Consider the following 19,117-nt stretch of genomic DNA (forward strand, 5'->3'; position numbering starts at 1 on the left):
AATCTGTTATATCACATTTTGTATACAATAGGTCGCTTTTTTACACACTTTTTACACGGAATAAAGGTTTATTGTAGGCTGTGTGATCATTACTTTACTTAAAAATGGATGTGTAAATAATTGATAACAATGTCCATTGTAATAAAGTTTATGCATGTAACTGTTCCATGATTTGACTATTTGCAATGGGAGGTGTCCTCTCTCCGGCTAGTTCCAGTAAAAGTATGTTGTACTGCTTAAGAGGCACTTAGTGGAATAAACGGAGTGCAGGTGTGTTGACCCCTCCACACGATCCCCGAGGACACGGGGATGCACATCGGCATCCTCCTGCTGTCTGCCCCGCCTACACATCCTCTACGTTCCTCTCCATTGGAAGGACGGCTTCACAAAGCCAGAGCCCTGATTGGCTCACGGCCACGTCAATCACCCTTCTCACGGTCACTCGATGCAAATCGACGAATAGATGCGGAACAGGAGAAGGAGAGCGCAGCGGGCACACGCACAGGCAGGGGGGCGGACGAGCGTTGTCCTTCATCACTTCATCACTTTAGCGACACTTTCACGCTGTTGCGGCCCCGTTGTGTTGTCGTTTCCTCCTCTGGACTGGGATATACCCCCCCGGATACCGCCGTGAGAAAATGGCGAAGCCAGAAAGCAAGAAGATATTCTTCGAGAACCTGTCGGGAGCGGGCAAAGCCATCGCGGTGCTGACGAGCGGAGGGGATGCTCAAGGTAAACTGTCGCGCGACAGTTTGATGCCGCGCTAGATGTGTGTAACAGCGGGAGCGCGAGACCCGCGTCTTCATGGCAGCGGCGACGCGTTTCTTCACGCGAGCGTGACGAGCTTAACGTATAACATACAGTGAGGAAACAGTAACGACCCGTTCACCCACTTAGCATGCTAACGGGACGTTTCCTGCTGCTAACCCCCTGGAGGCTAACGCCGACCGGCCGACAGCATCCCCCTCTGCCGGGGCTTCGCTGGCGCGTTTGGTGGCCGAGGTCGAGCCCCCGCGCCGTCGGTCCCTATTGCAATATAACTGACGAGCTAATGTCACCATTTAATGAATGAACTCAGTCGAATAAACTTGGATGAAGCAGACCGCCGTAAAAGTGACGGCCACTGCATTGCGGGTGGTGCAGGTTGAGATGTGACAACGGGGGGAGGGGAGGGACAAACAACAGCCTCATCATGTAGGTGAGATGAGATGAGACTTTGAGGCCGCAGTTCGTTCGCAGACACGTTTGCGGGTCAGTGGCGGAAAGCCCGTATCCTGTGTACGTGAGGAGCTGCATCACTTCGTCCGACGGGGCATGCGTCATCAGGAAACCCTGGTCACGTGCTCACCGGCTCGTGCCCTCGTTCGTCTAAAACGCTGCACGCCTGTCACGATGTACAAGTGCAAGTGCAATTATTTAGGCGTGTAACGATAGTTTATTAAACATTGCTTTTCTGTTTAAGCCCTGATATGATTTTTTTTTTTAGGCACACAGGTTCTTACATAAGAGCTAACTAGAGGGCCCTTTATCACAATGTCATAACATGTAAGAGACACATTATACAGCAGAATGTACTGCTGTTAATATTATAACTTGTTATTGTATATATGTTTTAGGTAAGAGCTTCCTCTAGACAGACAGAGCCATTCTGATCAGTTATACTATGATTATGTAATAAGTAAACTTAATTAAACCCGTCACAACATTGACTTTTCAGATATTTAACGTAGTTAAACACCATTTATCCTAAGAAATAAATCATAAAGTGGGTTGTCTAAATTGGGAAGGAATACATGTCTTGTTATTGTATTGATGTGACTGTAAAACGATGGAAAACCAACAGTTATGAACAGTTGACGTACAACCGATTTGGACTGCCAAGATATTATTGTGCTTCTTTCGCAGCGGGCATTTGTTTGTTTGTGTCCTAGTAGGAAAAGCACAGGTGTTACTAATAACAATAACGATGGCTCTGCTCTATTACTGTCCTGACCCTGAGCCAGCATGCACAATAAATACCAAAGCAGATGAATGGAATTCAACCATACAACACTTATTATTTACACCTGTGCTTCTCCTGCTGTGACCTGTGTAAAGGTCTCTCGTGAACAAGGACTGCAGAGATGTTGATTCAGCCGGCACTTGACTTGATTCACTTTCAACAAGAACAGCAGAGCAGTTCTTTTTGCATTTTACAATAATTGCCAGCCAAGTGCTGTACGTTCTCACTCTCCCCGGCTCGGGAGCAATGGATCGATCCTTGGTGGGTGGCTTTAATATTAGAATTCACCCATTACACACACACACACACACACACACGCACGCACATGTACACACAGAAAAAATGTGGAGAAAAAAAGTGCATGGAGTTGGCGCCAGAGCAAAGCAGTGAGGCCGTCGCATGCATGCATGACAGGAACTGAATGTCAGTGTCAGAGGGCATTGTGTAGACTTGGCTTGGTCTTTTCATTCACTCTGCAAGAAGAAAAAGTGTCGCTTCTGCAGAACGGGAGGGCCAAAGTCAACGACTTCTGGCTTTGATAAAGACCTCCGAGCTTGACATGAAACAGAAAAAAAAGACTTTTCCTAGATAATCTTTACATTTCATCTCTGCCTGTCTCGCTCGCATTCTTTCTCTGTCTGCTTCTCAGTCTCTAAGCCTCTTCGGTCTTCCTCACTGCGATTAAACCAGGTCGTTCATTTGATCGTGGTTATGTAATGAGACAGTAGGTCAGGGGCCGTCACAGCGGACAGCGCCGTCTTTTCTAATGGTGCTGTGACCGTAGGAATGTAGGCGAAAACACGCCTTTTTGAAGGGTTTTTACTTCCCAGTATAGCTCTCATGTACATTTCACTTTCTTTGCTGTCTTCTCCGCTGCCCCACTGGCCTTAAACCTCTGTGTTGCTTAGTAACAGCACTGCTCGGTGTTCACTGGGTTTGTGCAGAGAGGAAACTCAGTCCTTTCTTTTGTCGTTTATGCCCAGTCAGCCAAGTTCCCGTCGGCCCGCTGTGGGTAAAGCGTGAACCAGTATTCCCACTGTCATGTTTATGCTAACCTGTCATTGACATTCAAGTCACAGCCTTATTGGTTTGCCAAGTTCACTTTGGACGAACCACAAATATCTGGGAGGCTGTGGGAGGAGCTGGGAAACGGTCTGACCAAAAATGGCAGTGTGCTGTGGAGAGAGGGAAAACATTGTGGCCACAGATAACAGTATAAACACAGCTAAGCTGCACTCTAATACGCTAACGCACAAACGTCTTCCACGTTTAAGACGCATAAACACTTAGAGAGAAGTTGTTCTGCTGCCGTTCTTTGTGACAGATGAAATGCATATCCACGTAACTGTCGAGCAGCCGTGCAAATCAGGATTTTACAATGATTTGCTACAGTTGACGTGTGTTCTCCCTCTGTGAAGCTTAACTATTGACTCGTTGTTTTACTTTAGGATTACTTTTTGAAATGAAATATTCTTTTTTTCCAGGGATGAATGCTGCTGTACGTGCCGTGGTTCGAATGGGGTTATATGTGGGCGCAAAAGTGTATTTCATTCATGAGGTGAGCCCAAACTTTGTAATGATCATTGTTCACTGCTCATAGTTTAATGTATGCGATAGAAGGGGGTCCGAAGTAGGGAAATATATAACTTGCAGCCACATCACCTGTACACGTTAAATATAATGTGTAATCATTCAACTTATTTTCAGAGCAGAGGTATAAATCTGTTGTTTTAAGTGACTCATTTACAGCGAGTCTTTTAGATGAATGTATTTCACAACAGGACGACTGCACTTGAGTTGCATATTGTCAACACTAGGAGCCCGGTCTGCATCTATGCACACGGAAGTTTGTTCTCACATAGCAGATGTCAGAGGAGCTTTGCTCATCCTGCGCGATCCCTGCACATCTGTACGTGTCATGGATCCCCTCGCTCAGAGTGCCGTTACATAACTGACTTGAGGCTATAGCAGATGCCCCGTGTGAAACGCCCACTCAGATACACAGTGCTCTGTGCTGCCCCGCACGATCCTGCAGAACACTGTGTGATCATGATGGACACACTTTAAACCAGTTTCACACTTACACATTTGTACTTTTCTATGGTGTAGCGTTAGCTTGTAATATTTATTTAATTCTGAGTGAGGATGACCTAATAATGCAGTTTGGAGTCCACATCGCTCATCTGTTAGTTGTTTTGGATTATCTCTTTGGTAATCTTGTGTATTCATTTCTGAAGAATCTTTTTTCTTTTCTTTTTTTTAATCAGGGATATCAGGGTATGGTGGACGGTGGGGAGAACATAGAGGAAGCCTCATGGGAAAGTGTCTCCAGTATGCTACAAGTGGTGAGTAGCGATCAGAGGCAGCATCTAATGCACTTTCTGCACGGGCTCGAGAAACATGTGGACTTCTGTTTGAGGGCTAGACATTCTAAGATGAAAATATTAAAGTAAATATTGGCTCACAGAGAGCAAGGCCATTCAAGAGGAAATTGGAAGTCATAGAGCTCAAACAGAAGGCTGTTTTATGGTCTTGAGAGCAGCCAGTGTGTGTTCCACTGAGCACCATTACTCTTGGTGTGTTACGGTACACGGAACAAAGAGTATTGGAGCTAAAGAAATGTGCTCACTCCCCGCCATCAGGGTGGGACTGTGATCGGCAGCGCCCGCTGTAAGGAGTTTCGCAGCCACGAGGGCCGCCTGAAGGCCGCCCTCAACCTGGTGAAGCAGGGCATCACCAACCTGTGCGTGATCGGTGGAGACGGCAGTCTGACGGGCGCCAACCTCTTCAGGGAGGAATGGAGCGGGCTGCTGTCGGAGCTGGTGGAGCAAGGTACAGAGGAAAGATGAACCCTCTTTGCTTTACACTCACACCCTGTCACTCCGGGGTTTTATTTATATCCATTATTATTCTGTCTGCTGTGAAAACGTTTTCTATATCAAACTGACTTATTTGTATTGTAAATCAGTGAAGATTCTCACAGTAAAGAACTCTTGAGGTTCATTGCCTCTCTTATATTTTGACAACACGCTGTGAGCGCCCGACTGACTGGAAACACGCCGCTGGTTCAACCCTAACGTTCCGATCCCCTCAGGCTCGATCGAGGCCGACGCCGTCCAGAAGTACTCGGCCCTCCACATCGTGGGGATGGTCGGCTCCATTGATAACGACTTCTGCGGCACCGACATGACCATCGGCACCGACTCCGCGCTGCACAGAATCATCGAAGTGGTGGACGCAATTATGACAACGGCACAGAGGTGAGGGCGAGATAGAGCAGCTATCTTTGTGTCTGGTGATTTAGTAGTCCAGTAGCTCATTTGAAGTCCTAAATAGGACACTCTGTAACTACTGTGACTGAGCAGCCCATTGCCACAGCATGAATACTTATGTTTCACCACTTCCCATACAAGATTTTGCAGTACTGCCGGCTATCTTGACTACAACGGTCGAGTGATGTACCATTCAAATGCACTGCTAAGTCATTTTTGTTCTGTTCTGATCTTTCAGTCACCAGAGAACATTTGTGTTGGAGGTCATGGGCAGACATTGTGGGTAAGAAAGCATTTGATAAACTTCACAGAAGATCCCAAATCACAATACTGTTATCGCCTCTGTTTACACACGGCGTTTCCCCCCCAGCTACCTGGCCTTGGTGAGCGCCCTGGCTTGTGGAGCCGACTGGGTGTTGATCCCTGAGATGCCCCCAGCGGACGGCTGGGAGGACAAGATGTGTCAAAAACTGTCTGCGGTAACACGATCTTGTTTGTTCCCCACAGTGAACCCAGCCAACCTTTTCGTACCGGTGTCGAGTGCTATATGATGCTCCCTTGTTGTTTGACATGACGATGCTGATATTGTTCTGCACAATTTGTCCTTTTTTTCTTTCCACAAGAAGTGAATCCTGACTTATTTAGTTTTTGATATCAGAGAAGACCGATGTGAAGGACGGCGTTTAGTCTCCGCCGTCTGGCGTCTCATTGTGTTTTTATTTCTGCTTTGGAAACCGTTGTTCTATGATTCAGACCCGTTCCAGGGGCACAAGGCTGAACATAATCATAGTGGCAGAGGGAGCCATTGACAGGCATGGGAAGCCTATAACCTCTGGTATAGTCAAGGATGTGAGTACCTGAGTGCAAAGAAAGGGGAAACCAGAAGCACGGAGGCCCGACAGACGGAGGTCCGCAAATAGCCGAAAGGCTCTCTTTTATGGTTTGCCGTCCGAATCTCTATCCGGCTGCTCCCGCTCCTAATCAGAGAACCACGATGCTGCGTGCCGAGGCCACAATAATGCAACGAGGATCAGCAACAACGTCGGCACTTTGATTACAAAGTGCCAACGCGAGCTGGCACGACACGCTGGCCCGGCCCTCGTGCTTCTGAAAGCCCACGTCGCAGCCACAGTCTCAGTTTTTCTGTCATGTTGTTTCTCCACCACCCCTCCCTGTAGAACCGAGCAGGGATGAAAAGGCTGAATATCATAATTGTAGCCGAAGGGGCGATTGATCGTAGCAACAGGCCCATTACCACTGACTTTATCAAGGATGTAAGTACAGAGCTGTGTGGCAAGTGCCCGCTTGGACTGCCTCCTGTGTGACTACTACTGTACTGCTGCCTCTGTTGCTGTGTTTCTGGAGTGCTCTGTCAGACACACTCTAGTCTGGTAAGATGGCTGTCACCATACTACTACCACTGCTGCAAAAACCTTGAGCGGACACCCTCACTAAGCCTCACACTATTGTCAAGTCAAGATTTCTAACTGCCACGCACATAGTTGTATTGTTTTATTTCATTTATTTGAATCACCCTGCACTAACTGTTCTTCGTTTGAAGGCAAACATTTTCCAGCATTTTTTTTCTTTCTTCTTTTTCTTGTACAGAACCTGAGCTTTTGGTTTAGCACCCTCCTGCATTCGGGAGTCTTCTGTTATGCTCGGTATAAGCTAAGAGCTCCCCCGCAAAAAAAAAAACAACAACTAAAAAACATGACTGAAAAATTAGAATGGCTTGCTTGTGCTTTGCTGTTTCCCCTTCTTCAGCTTTTCTACCGTGTTTGTGATGTGCCCGTTCGCGCAATGGTTAAATGTCGTGCATTTGTTTCACAGTATGGTCCTCTTTCCAGACAGAATTTCATTGTTTAGCCACGTTACTAATATGCATGAGTTACATTTGTATCACCTAACATGAATCGTCCATAAGTCACATTTACAGTAGCGTCAGAACAAAGAACATATATCCTATTATGTTCTTTTATTTGCTAATACCTGCACATTGTATCCTCCTAGCTCGTCGTCAAATGCTTGGGCTTCGACACGCGGGTGACCATCCTGGGCCATGTGCAGAGAGGAGGGACCCCGTCGGCTTTTGACCGCATCCTGGTACGTCCCACTACTTTGTGATCCTGGATTCATCGTTTTAGTCATTTGTCATGTGCTGGTTCCAGCTTCTGAAATTTCGGGATTCGATTATTAATGTATTATTATTATTAATGTTTGGGTTTTGGATTGTTGGTGGAATAAAACATGCTATCTAAATAAATCACATGAGACTTTGGGAAGTTTTAACGGGAAATATGTTGTTTTCTGATCATCTATAGACAAATCATGAATCGATTATACACATGATTCTTTTTGTCAGATGGAATTTATCTGTCTTTATTTGACAACAATTTACAGTTGACCTTTTCCAAGTTATAATATTTTCTACACACTTTTTGAACTATCGTACATGTTTGCTGCATGCTCTATTCAAGGTGTTTTGGTAGGAATAGTCCAGCTGTCGAGAGTCCTTCCTGTGTAATCCTGTGTGTCTGAGGAGAAATGGCCTCCAGGTTTTAGGTTAAGCACATTATCAGATTTATGGCTCAGCACACGTAGCGCTGCATCACAGAGTGACGAATCTCTTCATGTTTACCACAAACGGGCAAAAACAAAAAAATTGAGGCAGAGAAAAAAGATATGGTGGAGAATGTTGTGTCCAGTGTGGAGAAGAAAAGAAAAAGAAATCACTGGATTTAGGGAACAATGTGTCTGTAAAGAAACCATTATATATGTGTGTGTGTGTGTGTGTGTGTGTGTGTGTGTGTGTGTTTGCTTGCTCCCACAGGCCAGTCGGATGGGTGTGGAGGCCGTCCTTGCACTTCTGGAGACCACAGCGAACACGCCAGCCTGTGTGGTCTCTCTGTGCGGTAACCAGTCGGTGCGCCTCCCTCTGATGGAGTGTGTACAGATGGTAGGCACCCCACCGGGCTGGAAACATGATACACACTCAAAACGCACACACACGCAAGCACGTATTTACAAAAGTACAGAAGCTGAGGAGCTGCAAAGCACACACAAACAGAGGGAGATGACTGGGCTGGACTCAGAGAGGCCGGGTCAAGGGGGGCATGAAGTAATGATGCCAGCCCACCGGGCCTGAAGTGGCATGAATGTTCACAAGAGAGTTTTATTGTTTGAGAGGCAGTTGTCTCGGGTTAATGATTATCTGGAGCGTTTGGCAGGGTGGGCGATAACTGCCTGCCGAGTGGTGATGTAACGGCAACAAAGAGGCTTTCTTGTGCTCGCACACCATGTTCAGATTTTGAATGAACTACAGGGAATGTATTCTATTAGTTTCAGGTTTTGTGAAGTAGTTCCAGGAGTGTAGGTCAAAGCAAGGTTACATGTGTTCTCTGTTTCGAGCTGGAACTTCTCGCAACGCTCTGTCTCTTTAAGAAAGAAATGAATGCCTACAGATATTTAATCTCAGCGGATTTAAATGACACAAAGTGCCTCTGCTTTTGTACATACAGGGAGCCCGCTGTATGACATAATGCAGACTTCAAACAGTGACAATAATCCTCTCTTTTGCTCAGACTCAAGAGGTCCAGAGGGCCATGGACGGGAAGCGGTTTGAGGAGGCTGTTAAGCTGCGGGGCAGGTATGACCAAAACCACCACTTCACTCAAGATCAAGACATCAGTTTGACGATGCTTACTGTAGACAGGCGTCGTACGGAGGAAGTGGGTCATGGTGCTATTTAGAACACCAGCAGTCTGTTGTTTATACACAGAGATACAGCCAACCGTCTGGAAATAACGATGCAGAAAATGTCAACCCTCAGTATTTCAGCCTGTTTTGTGCATCGTCATGTCAGGGGTGCTGGAAATGTCCCCTGTTGTTTTAACAATGTTGTCACGTGTCACGTTTTATTTACCGCAGGAGTTTTGAAAACAACCTGAAGACGTACAAACTGCTGGCTCATCGTAAACCGGAATCCGAACTGCCAATTGTAAGTCACCTCCCGAAACCTCGACGTTGCCTTCGGGGCTTTTGGCGGTGACAGTGTCGGCGGCTCTGTTTTCCGAACACAAGCAGGAATTACACACACACACACACACATAGAGACACACACTAGGCAGGAGTTGTTTTTCTGTTTTTTTGTGTCACACATACTGTAGCAGTCCCAAACCATGCCTGGAGTGCAGGTTGTTTTTTTTACCAGAGTTGATTCGGTCTCCATAGCCACTGAGATGCCCTACAAATAATGACTCAGCTACACAGACATGACGCATCGTGCTGCTGCTATTTTTAGAGGTGCCCTTGACCTCGTCTAATGATTATTCCTGTCTGGTCAAATAATGTGAGTGTTCCTCGTCATTTAATAATGCCAGTCATGCCGCTATCCATCAGATTTGGTAATAATGACGACCAGCTCACAATAAACAGTTTCCACCTTCTTCTTGCTGTGCAGCCTGTAGTTGCTGTACCGCGCTTCACATAAGGCTCCTGTTATCAAATGACACCTGGCTCCCCCGCTAAGGGATGACTAGTTCCTCCCCGCCAGTAGGAGGCCGGCTAAAGATCAGCGAGGTGTGCAGGCGGCGCGGCAGGCTGCGTGCTGTGCAGCTCTCCTCGGGGGTCGGGCCCCCGCTGCACTCTGCGATAACAACCGCTGTCGGCACAGCGTGTCGCCGGGAGCAGAGGCAGGAACCACTCATCGATTCGCTCTGCAGCGCTCTATCGACTGTCCCTCCAACAACTCTGGCGACGCGCTCGCTTTGTTTCGTACGACGACACACACACACATTTGATGTTCGTTTTCTCGTGTGTTTTTCTGCCCCTCAGAGCAACTTCAACGTGGCGGTGTTGAATGTCGGCGCCCCCGCGGCGGGCATGAATGCCGCCGTGCGTTCAGCCGTCAGGGTGGGCATCTCCGAGGGCCACAAGATGTTCGCCGTCAGTGACGGGTTTGAGGGGTTCTCCAAAGGACAGGTGGGGATATACCACCGATATACTGCTACCTGTTGTCTGCGTACACCACTTTGCAATCTCATGACTTCTGATTAATAGGATATTTAGCAGTCACAACGGAGATTTAATGTCATGATCACATATTGTGTGTCCTGCTTTCATATTCTAATCAACAACTCTAAAGAGAGTTGGCGAAGAACGTACACAATCATTGTTAGGAGAATAATCTGTCCAGATTAATGTAAACCTATTGTCCTCCTCTGCCTGCTCAGTCAGAATAGATGCAATACCACAATATGTCCACAGAGGGCAACAGACGACACAGACTGTAAAACACAGTTTAGTCAGTGGGAGGATTCTCACCTGATCTAACTGTAGAGGAAGTCGTGACTTTTTGAAAGAGAGTTAAAACAGTAGACAGTAGATATTTGAGTCTTTAGGTGGATTTAATTCAAACCGTGCTGTAATTTGAGCGGCTGCTTTCCTCCCCCTGTGTGACTGGTGGAACTGGTTTCTTCTCTCCGCTCCCATATCCTCCGCTGACTTTTTCCCAGTGAAAGAAAAACATAAAATCCTCATTCGAAGAACAGCGATCATTTATCTTTATCGAAATGTGCCCAATATAACCGCGGAGTTAAACATCCCATGAGTGCGCCCTGGCCAGCAGTCACAAAACCCGGCTGCGCCAACTGACCCTGAGAAGATTAGACCAGCGGGAGTAATGGATTTCTCTACCTCAGTGCTCTGGGACTCTCTGCAACACATCTCTCTGTTTTCACCGCTCCAACTCCTTTGTTATATATATATATATATATATATATATATATATATATATATATATATATATATATATATATATATATATATATATATATATATATCTCTATCTATCTCAAAGTATAGAGAGAGAGTAGCCAGAAAGAGTGAACTCTCCTTTCTGACCCCATAAAGACACATAAAACATAATAACACAGGACGTTGTAGGTGTTTTTAGGGTAAACAGACCAACAACAGTATCACATAATCTTAGGCAAAGCTTTTAAATGCTGAAGGAAGGAAGTATTTTAAATGGGATGGAGTGAGATTCCACCTGTTGTCTTGTCTCTCCTCAGATTAGGGAGATTAAATGGGCTGATGTCGGAGGATGGACGGGACAAGGTGGCTCTCTGTTGGGTACCAAAAGGTAAGGGACCACACACACACACACACACACACACACACACACTGTGACTGTTCAAATGTTTGTATAGTCACGCCTCATAAATGAATGTTCTCTCCGTCAGAACACTTCCTGCAAAGCTTGTTGATAAAATAGCCGAGCAGATGCGAGAGCACAACATCAACGCTCTGCTAATTGTTGGTGGATTCGAGGTACGTTTAAAACTTTTGTCTTGTCCCCGCTAGCAGTCTTTTTGCTAATAATTAGGCTACATTCTCACTTTCCAGAAGCTTTTTGCCTCTTGACTTTTTTAGAAAATGCACGACGGTAGAGCCAATGTTATCTTTCATAACCAGCTACATTATGAACTTTCTCACACACGCGACGCTGATGATATTGTCAGATGTCCTGGTGTACGGTATATGACCGTGAACACTGACGTTGATCCCCTCCATCAAGTCTCATCCCTTTTTTATGTGGGCGCACCACCATAAGGCTCCTTTCATAGTCGTGTGCGTAACCACGCCTCTGAATTGTAGCATCAAGCTGGTTCACTGGCGCTGACTGAAATATGAATAACAAGAGGATTTGGTTTCAATTGGAAACACAGAGCACCGCTTTTCTTTTCTCTCCAGTAATTTCACGCACCCCCGTTTAGATGCGCACCATCTTTATTTTCCTGTGATTTATGCAAGTAAATGAGTTTCATGTGTATAAGTATATATATGTGTGTGTGTGTCAGAGAGAGATGTTGTTGGCGGTGTACCTGTCTGTTTCGCTGCTGTCCGTTGTGATAGACCTGGCTCCTCCCCTTGGCACATCCACTTTTGTCTTTCTCCCTCCCCTTGTGGCAAGTAGCACCTCTCTTCCCACCCTGCCAGCCCTTTGCAGACACTAAAGCCCTTGGCTCTGCCCTGCAGGCCTTCCTCTCGCTGCTGGAATTGTTAACGGCGCGTGGGAAATATGACGAGTTCTGCGTGCCCATGGTCATGGTCCCGTCCACTGTCTCCAACAATGTGCCGGGCTCAGACCTCAGCATCGGCGCTGACACGGCTCTGAACGCCATCACTGCTGTAAGTGATGGGGGCCGGCGGCCAGAATGTCTCACTCGCTTTACGCCCTCACAGGGGGGAGAAAAAAAGGGAGAAACCGCTCACTCAGTCGTCTTACCGGCCTGTCAGTGGAGTATTTGGAGGACAAATTTGTGAACATCCCCCAAAAAACTAAACAAACAAAAAAAGCACGCCTCCAGCATGCCCGGTAAAGTCACAGAGCAGCACCCCCTTTCCCTATCAGGTGAGTCAGTGAGTGGCAACATGGAGGCATGCATGTTTGCTCTGACTCCACTGAGTCTGTGTGCATCAAGTCTGTGTGCGTGTTCCCATTATCATCATCATCATCATCATCAAGATGAGCGGTAACGGCATGCAGGTTGGATGTTGTCTAATTAGCTGCAGAGCACAAACTAACACCTCGTAGTGTATCTGCTTTAAATGATAACGAAGCTCCCACACTGACTTTATTAAATACATCATTGCTCTTGCTGTTTTTGTTTAAAGCGCCACGATAACTCCAATTAGCATCAACATGACTTCAGCGCAAATATTAAAGAGGATGACATCTCCGCGCCTGGATCTCTGCCACCATCTTCTTCATCCTCCCGTGTATGCAGACTCGACCGGTGCTCGTCTTGCCTGCTCACATAACCCTCCGGGCTGCACACAGACCTCTGTCCCACCTTTTGTCCTCCATTGTCTTTCCTCCCTCTGCTGTATCGGCTCCACCACTTCCCTCTGACAATGTCCTTTCCTCCCTTCATTCTTTTTTTGTACATGTTCCCGTCTCCCCTTCTCTTCTCCGTCTCTCTGTTCACACTACCGTCCTCCCGTCCCCTCTGCCAAAGGGAAGCCATTGCCGCTATCACACGGAAAGAGCCGAAATGGCCGGGTACGCTCTAGCAACACCGAGAGAGAGAGAGAGAGAGAGAGTGATATTCTCACCTCTCTCTCTCTCTCTCCCGGTGGCCGTCCTTCTGCGGGTTCCTAACGCGTTCTCCTAACGCGTTCTCACCCGCTTGCCGCTTCAGGCCTTTGAGAGTCTGCTGCAGCTGTGCGAGGTGCGCGCGACCCACGAGGAGTTTTGCATCCCGATGTGTATGCTGCCCGCCACCATAAGTAACAATGTGCCGGGCACAGACCTCAGTATCGGGGCGGACACGGCCCTCAATGCCATCGTGGAGGTAAGGCAGCCGACCCCGCCGCCGGCACGACTTTGACCGCTTTGACCCCCGCGCCAGACGAAAAGGACACATTGCATCACGCATCAGTGGAGTTAACGGGCCGCTGATTACAGCAGTAACGCAGCTCTATAGATTTCTGTAGTCATTAACATGATGTAACTTATTTTTAGCTGAACTCAAAGTTCACCCTGTCTGTAGTTCTAGCATTACAGGCATACGATTAACTTTAACCCAGACACTCCCACTACATTTTAAAGGGGCGCTCCATCCTCGTCACGAGGAGTTTTGGGCATTATGGGAAATGTAGGATCCAGGTGTTTTTTTTTAGCTTGAGCCACACTTGAGACTACAAATCAGAATATCTCGGCCTCTGCTGCCTTGATTTGAACCATCGCTTTAGTGAGTCTGTCTCTTGTGAGTCGTCCTCCAACGTGATGGACATGCAATATAAATCCCTGGAAAGCCCCTTTAACATTGCTGTAGTTGTGGAGCTGTTTCTGACATCACAGTCACCTGATATCAAACTGAGTAGCAGCTTTGGGCTGAGATGTTTTTTCCCTCTCTAAATATCATTCTAACCAAGTGCTTAACATTTGAACTGCAAAGGAGATCTGAAGTTTGATCTGCTCTCGTCCTCACGCAGGACTCCAGTCTAACTGGGGAACGCACCGTGTTAGCCTGAATCTCCCTGCATTGTTTAAATGTGCAGATTGAGAAATGAGCACGCTGACTGCAGCACGTGGAACGTTTTACTGACTGTTTGTTCCGCTAAAACATTGAATTTAACTCGGCTCGTACTGCTCGCCCAATGTGTGCTGACTTGGTGAGCTTGTGTGCACGCGTCAGACTTGCGACCGCATCAAGCAGTCGGCCAGCGGGACCAAGAGGCGCGTGTTCATCATCGAGACCATGGGCGGCTACTGCGGATACCTGGCCAGCGTGGGAGGGCTGGCGGCCGGCGCCGACGCCGCCTACATCTACGAGGAGCCGTTTGACATCAGAGACCTGCAGGTAACTCGGCGTCCGGGCGGCCTCTGCGTTACAGCGCCGCCCGCTGGTCACTCACACTTCCTGCGTGTTCCCACAGGCCAACGTCGAGCATCTGACTGAGAAAATGAAGACCAGCATTCAAAGAGGACTGGTCCTCAGGTAACACCGTTTTATATCGAAAAGCATTGGTGTGTGTGTGTGTGTGTGTGTGCCCTCTGTGCATGTGGACTTCTTTAACTGCGTGTGTGTGTGTGTGTGTGTGTGTAGGAATGAGAACTGTAACGACAACTACACCACAGACTTTATCTACCAGCTGTACTCTGAAGAAGGGAGGGGCGTGTTCGACTCCAGGAAGAATGTGCTGGGACACATGCAGCAGGTAGGCGACGACTCCACCAGGCTCTGGGACATTTAATGGATTATATTATTTCTATCATGAATATGCATGTCCCCGTTTTACATGGGTGGGCTTTGTTGTGTCTTGAGATTTTTTCGCGGATAGAACGGGATCAAACAAAACTTCGCCGATCCCCAAGAGGGAGGAAGTGGGTTGTGCCGGCAGCAAGTAACGGGGTACAGGAGGAAAAGTAGATTTTAAACATAGCACAACTAAGAATGTTTTAATATATATATAAAAAAAAAAGAAGGAAAAACTAAGTTTGGTGGTTCTGGGTTTAAATACAGTCTTAGACTCTTCATGCATATTCATATTTTTTTTATCATTTCCTTTTTCTTGACTGTAAATGTGCACGCTTCAAAACACGAAAAGAAAAAGAAGTGTCATCCTCATTTTGCACAACATGAAACATTTTGAATGCTTTGGAAAGGGAGGAGCTCCGTCTCCGTTCGACCGCAACTTCGGGACCAAGATCTCCGCCAAGGCGATGCAGTGGGTCACCAAGAAGCTGCTGGAGACGTTCAGACACGGTGAGTCCACGTTCAGCGTCGGGGAAGCGTCTCGTGGTAGATGACCCCTCCCTCCCTACAGAGCCGAGACCGCCGTGAAGCGGACCTTTACCCACATCCGTCATGGAGTCACCGCCTTGATATTCTCACGTATTTTTAAGGAATCATTTATTGATCCTCTGCATCCATCAGCGTAACTACTTGATGAGAAATTGACTTGAATGTTCTTACAGAAGGAACGTGTGAAACTTCTGAGCGATTATTTGTCTTTAAAAGCACATTGAATGTGTACAAAGGCTACAATTAAAGTTAAAACTCCTCTTTTGTTTTTTTTATGTCTATTTCTTATACACATGGATGACATAAGATGAAGGTAAATCATTTTTTTCTGCTGGCTCCATGACCATCTCCATCTTTATACTTAGCTCCATGTCCCCGTCTCGTCTTTTCCATCGTTCTTATAGATCCACTCAGGCGGTCGAGGCACTATTTCCTCTTCACGTCTGGATTTATAAGATTGGAAAGTGATGGACACCGTTTCCTGCTTTGCTCCACTTCTTTTACTCCTTCACCTATGACGCTTTATGTCGCCTCAGTTGCTTTTTGTGTTCAAACCTCCAGTCCCATCCCCATTTCCATCCTGCCGCAGATCCACGCAGCGCTGTTGTGTTCACGCTCGCCACTAGCAGGAAGAGAAGCCACCATCGCCCGACGTAACCTCTCCCGCTCACTGCCGACCCTCCGTTCCATGCTTCTGTACGTCTGCGACGCTTTCAGAGCGCGTTCCCCTCCTCTAACTGCTGCTGTGTTTCCCCGCAGGCCGAGTGTTCGCTAACACCGAGGACTCCTGCTGCCTGCTGGGGATGCGGCGCCGCGCGCTGGTCTTCCAGCCCGTTGTGCAACTCAAGGGCGAGACCGACTTTGTGTACGTATCAAGCCACGAGGACTTAAACGCACACAATCCTTCTTCTTCTTCCTAGTGTGGTGGTTCATGTTAAAGCTAAATGCTAAAAATGCTATTTTTCTTATCTTAAAGTCTCTCCTGTGGTCCAGATGGGAATTGATCTTTTCCTCCCCCTCATTCATTAGAATATATTAGATTTGTGCCACATGGGACCAGCAGCGACCTTTAGAATTAGAACATTTCTGTATTAGTGACACAAAAAGCCACAGTGCTGAGATCTGCTGGTCTGTCTGCAGTCACAGGATCCCCAAGGAGCAGTGGTGGCTGAAGCTGCGTCCTCTGATGAAGATCCTGGCGAAGTACAAGACGAGCTACGACGTGTCGGACTCCGGACAGCTGGAGCACGTCGTGCGCAACCGGCCCAAGGAGTCGGACGCTTCGGTCGCCATGTGAAGGCTGGCGGACACGGGGAGGAGGAGGAGGAGGAGGAGGAGGAGGAGTGACGGGGAGGAAGAGACCGAAGGTCCGCGAGGCGCTCTGTGTGCGCGTGTCGTTAAGAAAGAAAGAAAGAAAGAAGCTTCTGTAACGACGTCGACAGCCGTCTCTGTTTGGCCACATACTGTGTTCATTTCCTGTCTGTGTCATTTCCTTCAATGTCCTGAAGCGTAACTTAGCCTCTGCAGCGCTCCTTATATCAAATCACACTCACAGCCGTCCCGCCATGCATCTCGCGTGTCCTCGTCGCCATAGATGTTTAGTGTCACCGTTGTTTTTAAAATTGCACTTTCTCTGTCTCCGGTTGCGTAGTCGGGCTCTGAGCAGGAGGACAGAATAGACACTATGTATCTGCTGTAAAAACCTGTGTGTGTGTGTGTGTGTGTGTGTGTGTGTGTGTGTGTGTGTGTGTGTGTGTGTGTGCGCGCGCGCGCGCGTGTGTGTGTCCTGCCTGCCTAGACCCAGTGTGAGGTTCAGCATATTTATGTGAAACTGATGCAATACAGTTCTACTGCTGCAAGTCAAGAGAGCTGCATGCTGTGCTTTACACTGAAACTAATATTTATCTTTTTAACATTGTTTCATTTGTTTTGCTCGTCATCATGGATATATTATTATTAACTGTAGGCAGTGCTGTACTGGGTGGCTGTCTGTCATCTCGCACTAACAAGTTGGATGTGTGGGAGACTATTGTTTCCCACAGAATAAAAGACTTTAAGTGTAACCTAATGATCAGTGTCGCTGCATTTCTTCATTTATCTGCTTCACGTCCACATTTCTGCTGTTATTTCTCTTTTAATGGGCTTTAAAGTTAGAAAAATACATCCAGTCTAAAATTATCACCCTCTCCCTCGTTCTTCCAGCTATATGTATATCATAACAATACCAAGGTAATTTATATCACACCAAGAGCTTCACAGTAAAAGTAAATAAATACACAAAAAAGAGCAGATTTCAAGGTAAAAACACAGAAGACACTGAAAACACACAAGTCTAAACAAATGAGTCTTGATGCTGCTTTCTAGAAGTGTCCTCAGATCTTAAATCCAAAGGGATAGAGTGAGTTCTAAAGCCCAGTCTTCTTCTTCGGCTTCGTCTTCTTCATCTTTGTGTCCCGGGCCCGGAGTGAGGAACAACCAATAATCCCCGATCAGGACCTCAGACCTGCTGCTGATGCCGAGCTCTTGAATGCAGGCCGACGCCAGCACAGGAATCCACTTTTCAGTGGGAAGCCAGTGGAGAGAAAATGAAAAGGTTGAACAACGTGAGGAGAACTTTGTCAAAAGCTTCAAAAGCAGCGGTCTGGACCGGCTGGTAGGCGGTTTGAAGAGGATCACGATCGGTCCAGACAGGAGCAAATGAACGTACTGCGGCCGGAGAATAATGTTAACGCTCAGTGAAATATATCATTTAATATAAGAAATGTTTTGGCTGCACCATTCCATCTAATGGAAATATAATAGATGTCTTGATCTTCACCAGAATTTGAATAAATTCTCCAATTCTACTGAAGAAGGAGAACAAAGAAGGTTTTTAATGACTGACCAGCAGCAGGTTAGTGGCTATGGAGGGATGTACAGACCTGCAGAGCCCAGGCTCAGGGGCCTCAAGGGGCCAGGGGCCACTGGAGCAGAGCCCAGGCTCAGGGGCCTCAAGGGGCCAGGGGCCACTGGACCAGAGCCCAGGCTCAGGGGCCTCAAGGGGCCAGGGGCCACTGGACCAGAGCCCCTGTTAGAAGTGACTGTTTCTAGTGTGAGACTCAAGCAGACGGCTACAGAGACAAAAGGACCGCGGAGAGACAAGAGTCCATGTTAGTATGTTTAAAAGGAAAAAGTTTGCTATTCTATTAGGTAATGACCTACTTCTATAAACCCAGTAGAGAAACCAGAATCAGAAACCGTTTATTTACCAGGAATGTTTACACAAACAAGGAATATTTCTTGGCGGAAGGTGCATACATTAGACATTAGACGAGACAATCAACAATCAACAATCAACGACAACAACAGTGCAGTGGATATACAATCAAGTATAAAATAAAGTGCTCAGACAAACAGAATGTGAAGTGTATGTTAAAGTGACGTGTATTTAAATATGAAGATCCTGGAGGGACTGAAACACCTTTTTTTAAACAAATGTAAAGCTGTCGTGGACCGAAGTGAGGAAACGTAACGCATGGTGGTGGCGG

General features: G+C 47.0%; 1 protein-coding gene across 2 annotated transcripts; it reads left to right on the plus strand.

Annotated features, from left to right (window-relative positions):
* Window positions 1-638: 638 nt before the first annotated feature.
* pfkpa (phosphofructokinase, platelet a) lies at window positions 639-17,597 on the plus strand (the record flags this gene model as incomplete). 2 transcript variants are annotated; one of them, XM_079234411.1, is made up of 23 exons in its annotated part: window positions 639-732; window positions 3,487-3,560; window positions 4,270-4,347; window positions 4,645-4,834; window positions 5,097-5,262; window positions 5,513-5,557; window positions 5,645-5,753; window positions 6,453-6,548; window positions 7,288-7,380; window positions 8,108-8,233; window positions 8,859-8,923; window positions 9,205-9,274; window positions 10,111-10,257; window positions 11,349-11,419; window positions 11,520-11,607; window positions 12,316-12,468; window positions 13,482-13,634; window positions 14,481-14,645; window positions 14,722-14,783; window positions 14,892-15,003; window positions 15,452-15,551; window positions 16,350-16,455; window positions 16,731-17,597. In XM_079234411.1, 23 exons carry the CDS (start codon window positions 639-641, stop codon window positions 16,885-16,887), a joined length of 2,520 nt encoding a protein of 839 aa, XP_079090537.1. In that variant the 3' UTR covers window positions 16,888-17,597. The 2 variants fall into 2 exon arrangements, with proteins under 2 accessions (XP_079090537.1, XP_079090536.1); XM_079234410.1 differs by lacking the exon at window positions 13,482-13,634.
* Window positions 17,598-19,117: the final 1,520 nt, after the last annotated feature.

The sequence above is a fragment of the Taurulus bubalis genome (genome assembly GCF_910589615.1).
Source record: "Taurulus bubalis genome assembly, chromosome: 18".
Lineage (NCBI taxonomy): Eukaryota > Metazoa > Chordata > Actinopteri > Perciformes > Cottidae > Taurulus > Taurulus bubalis.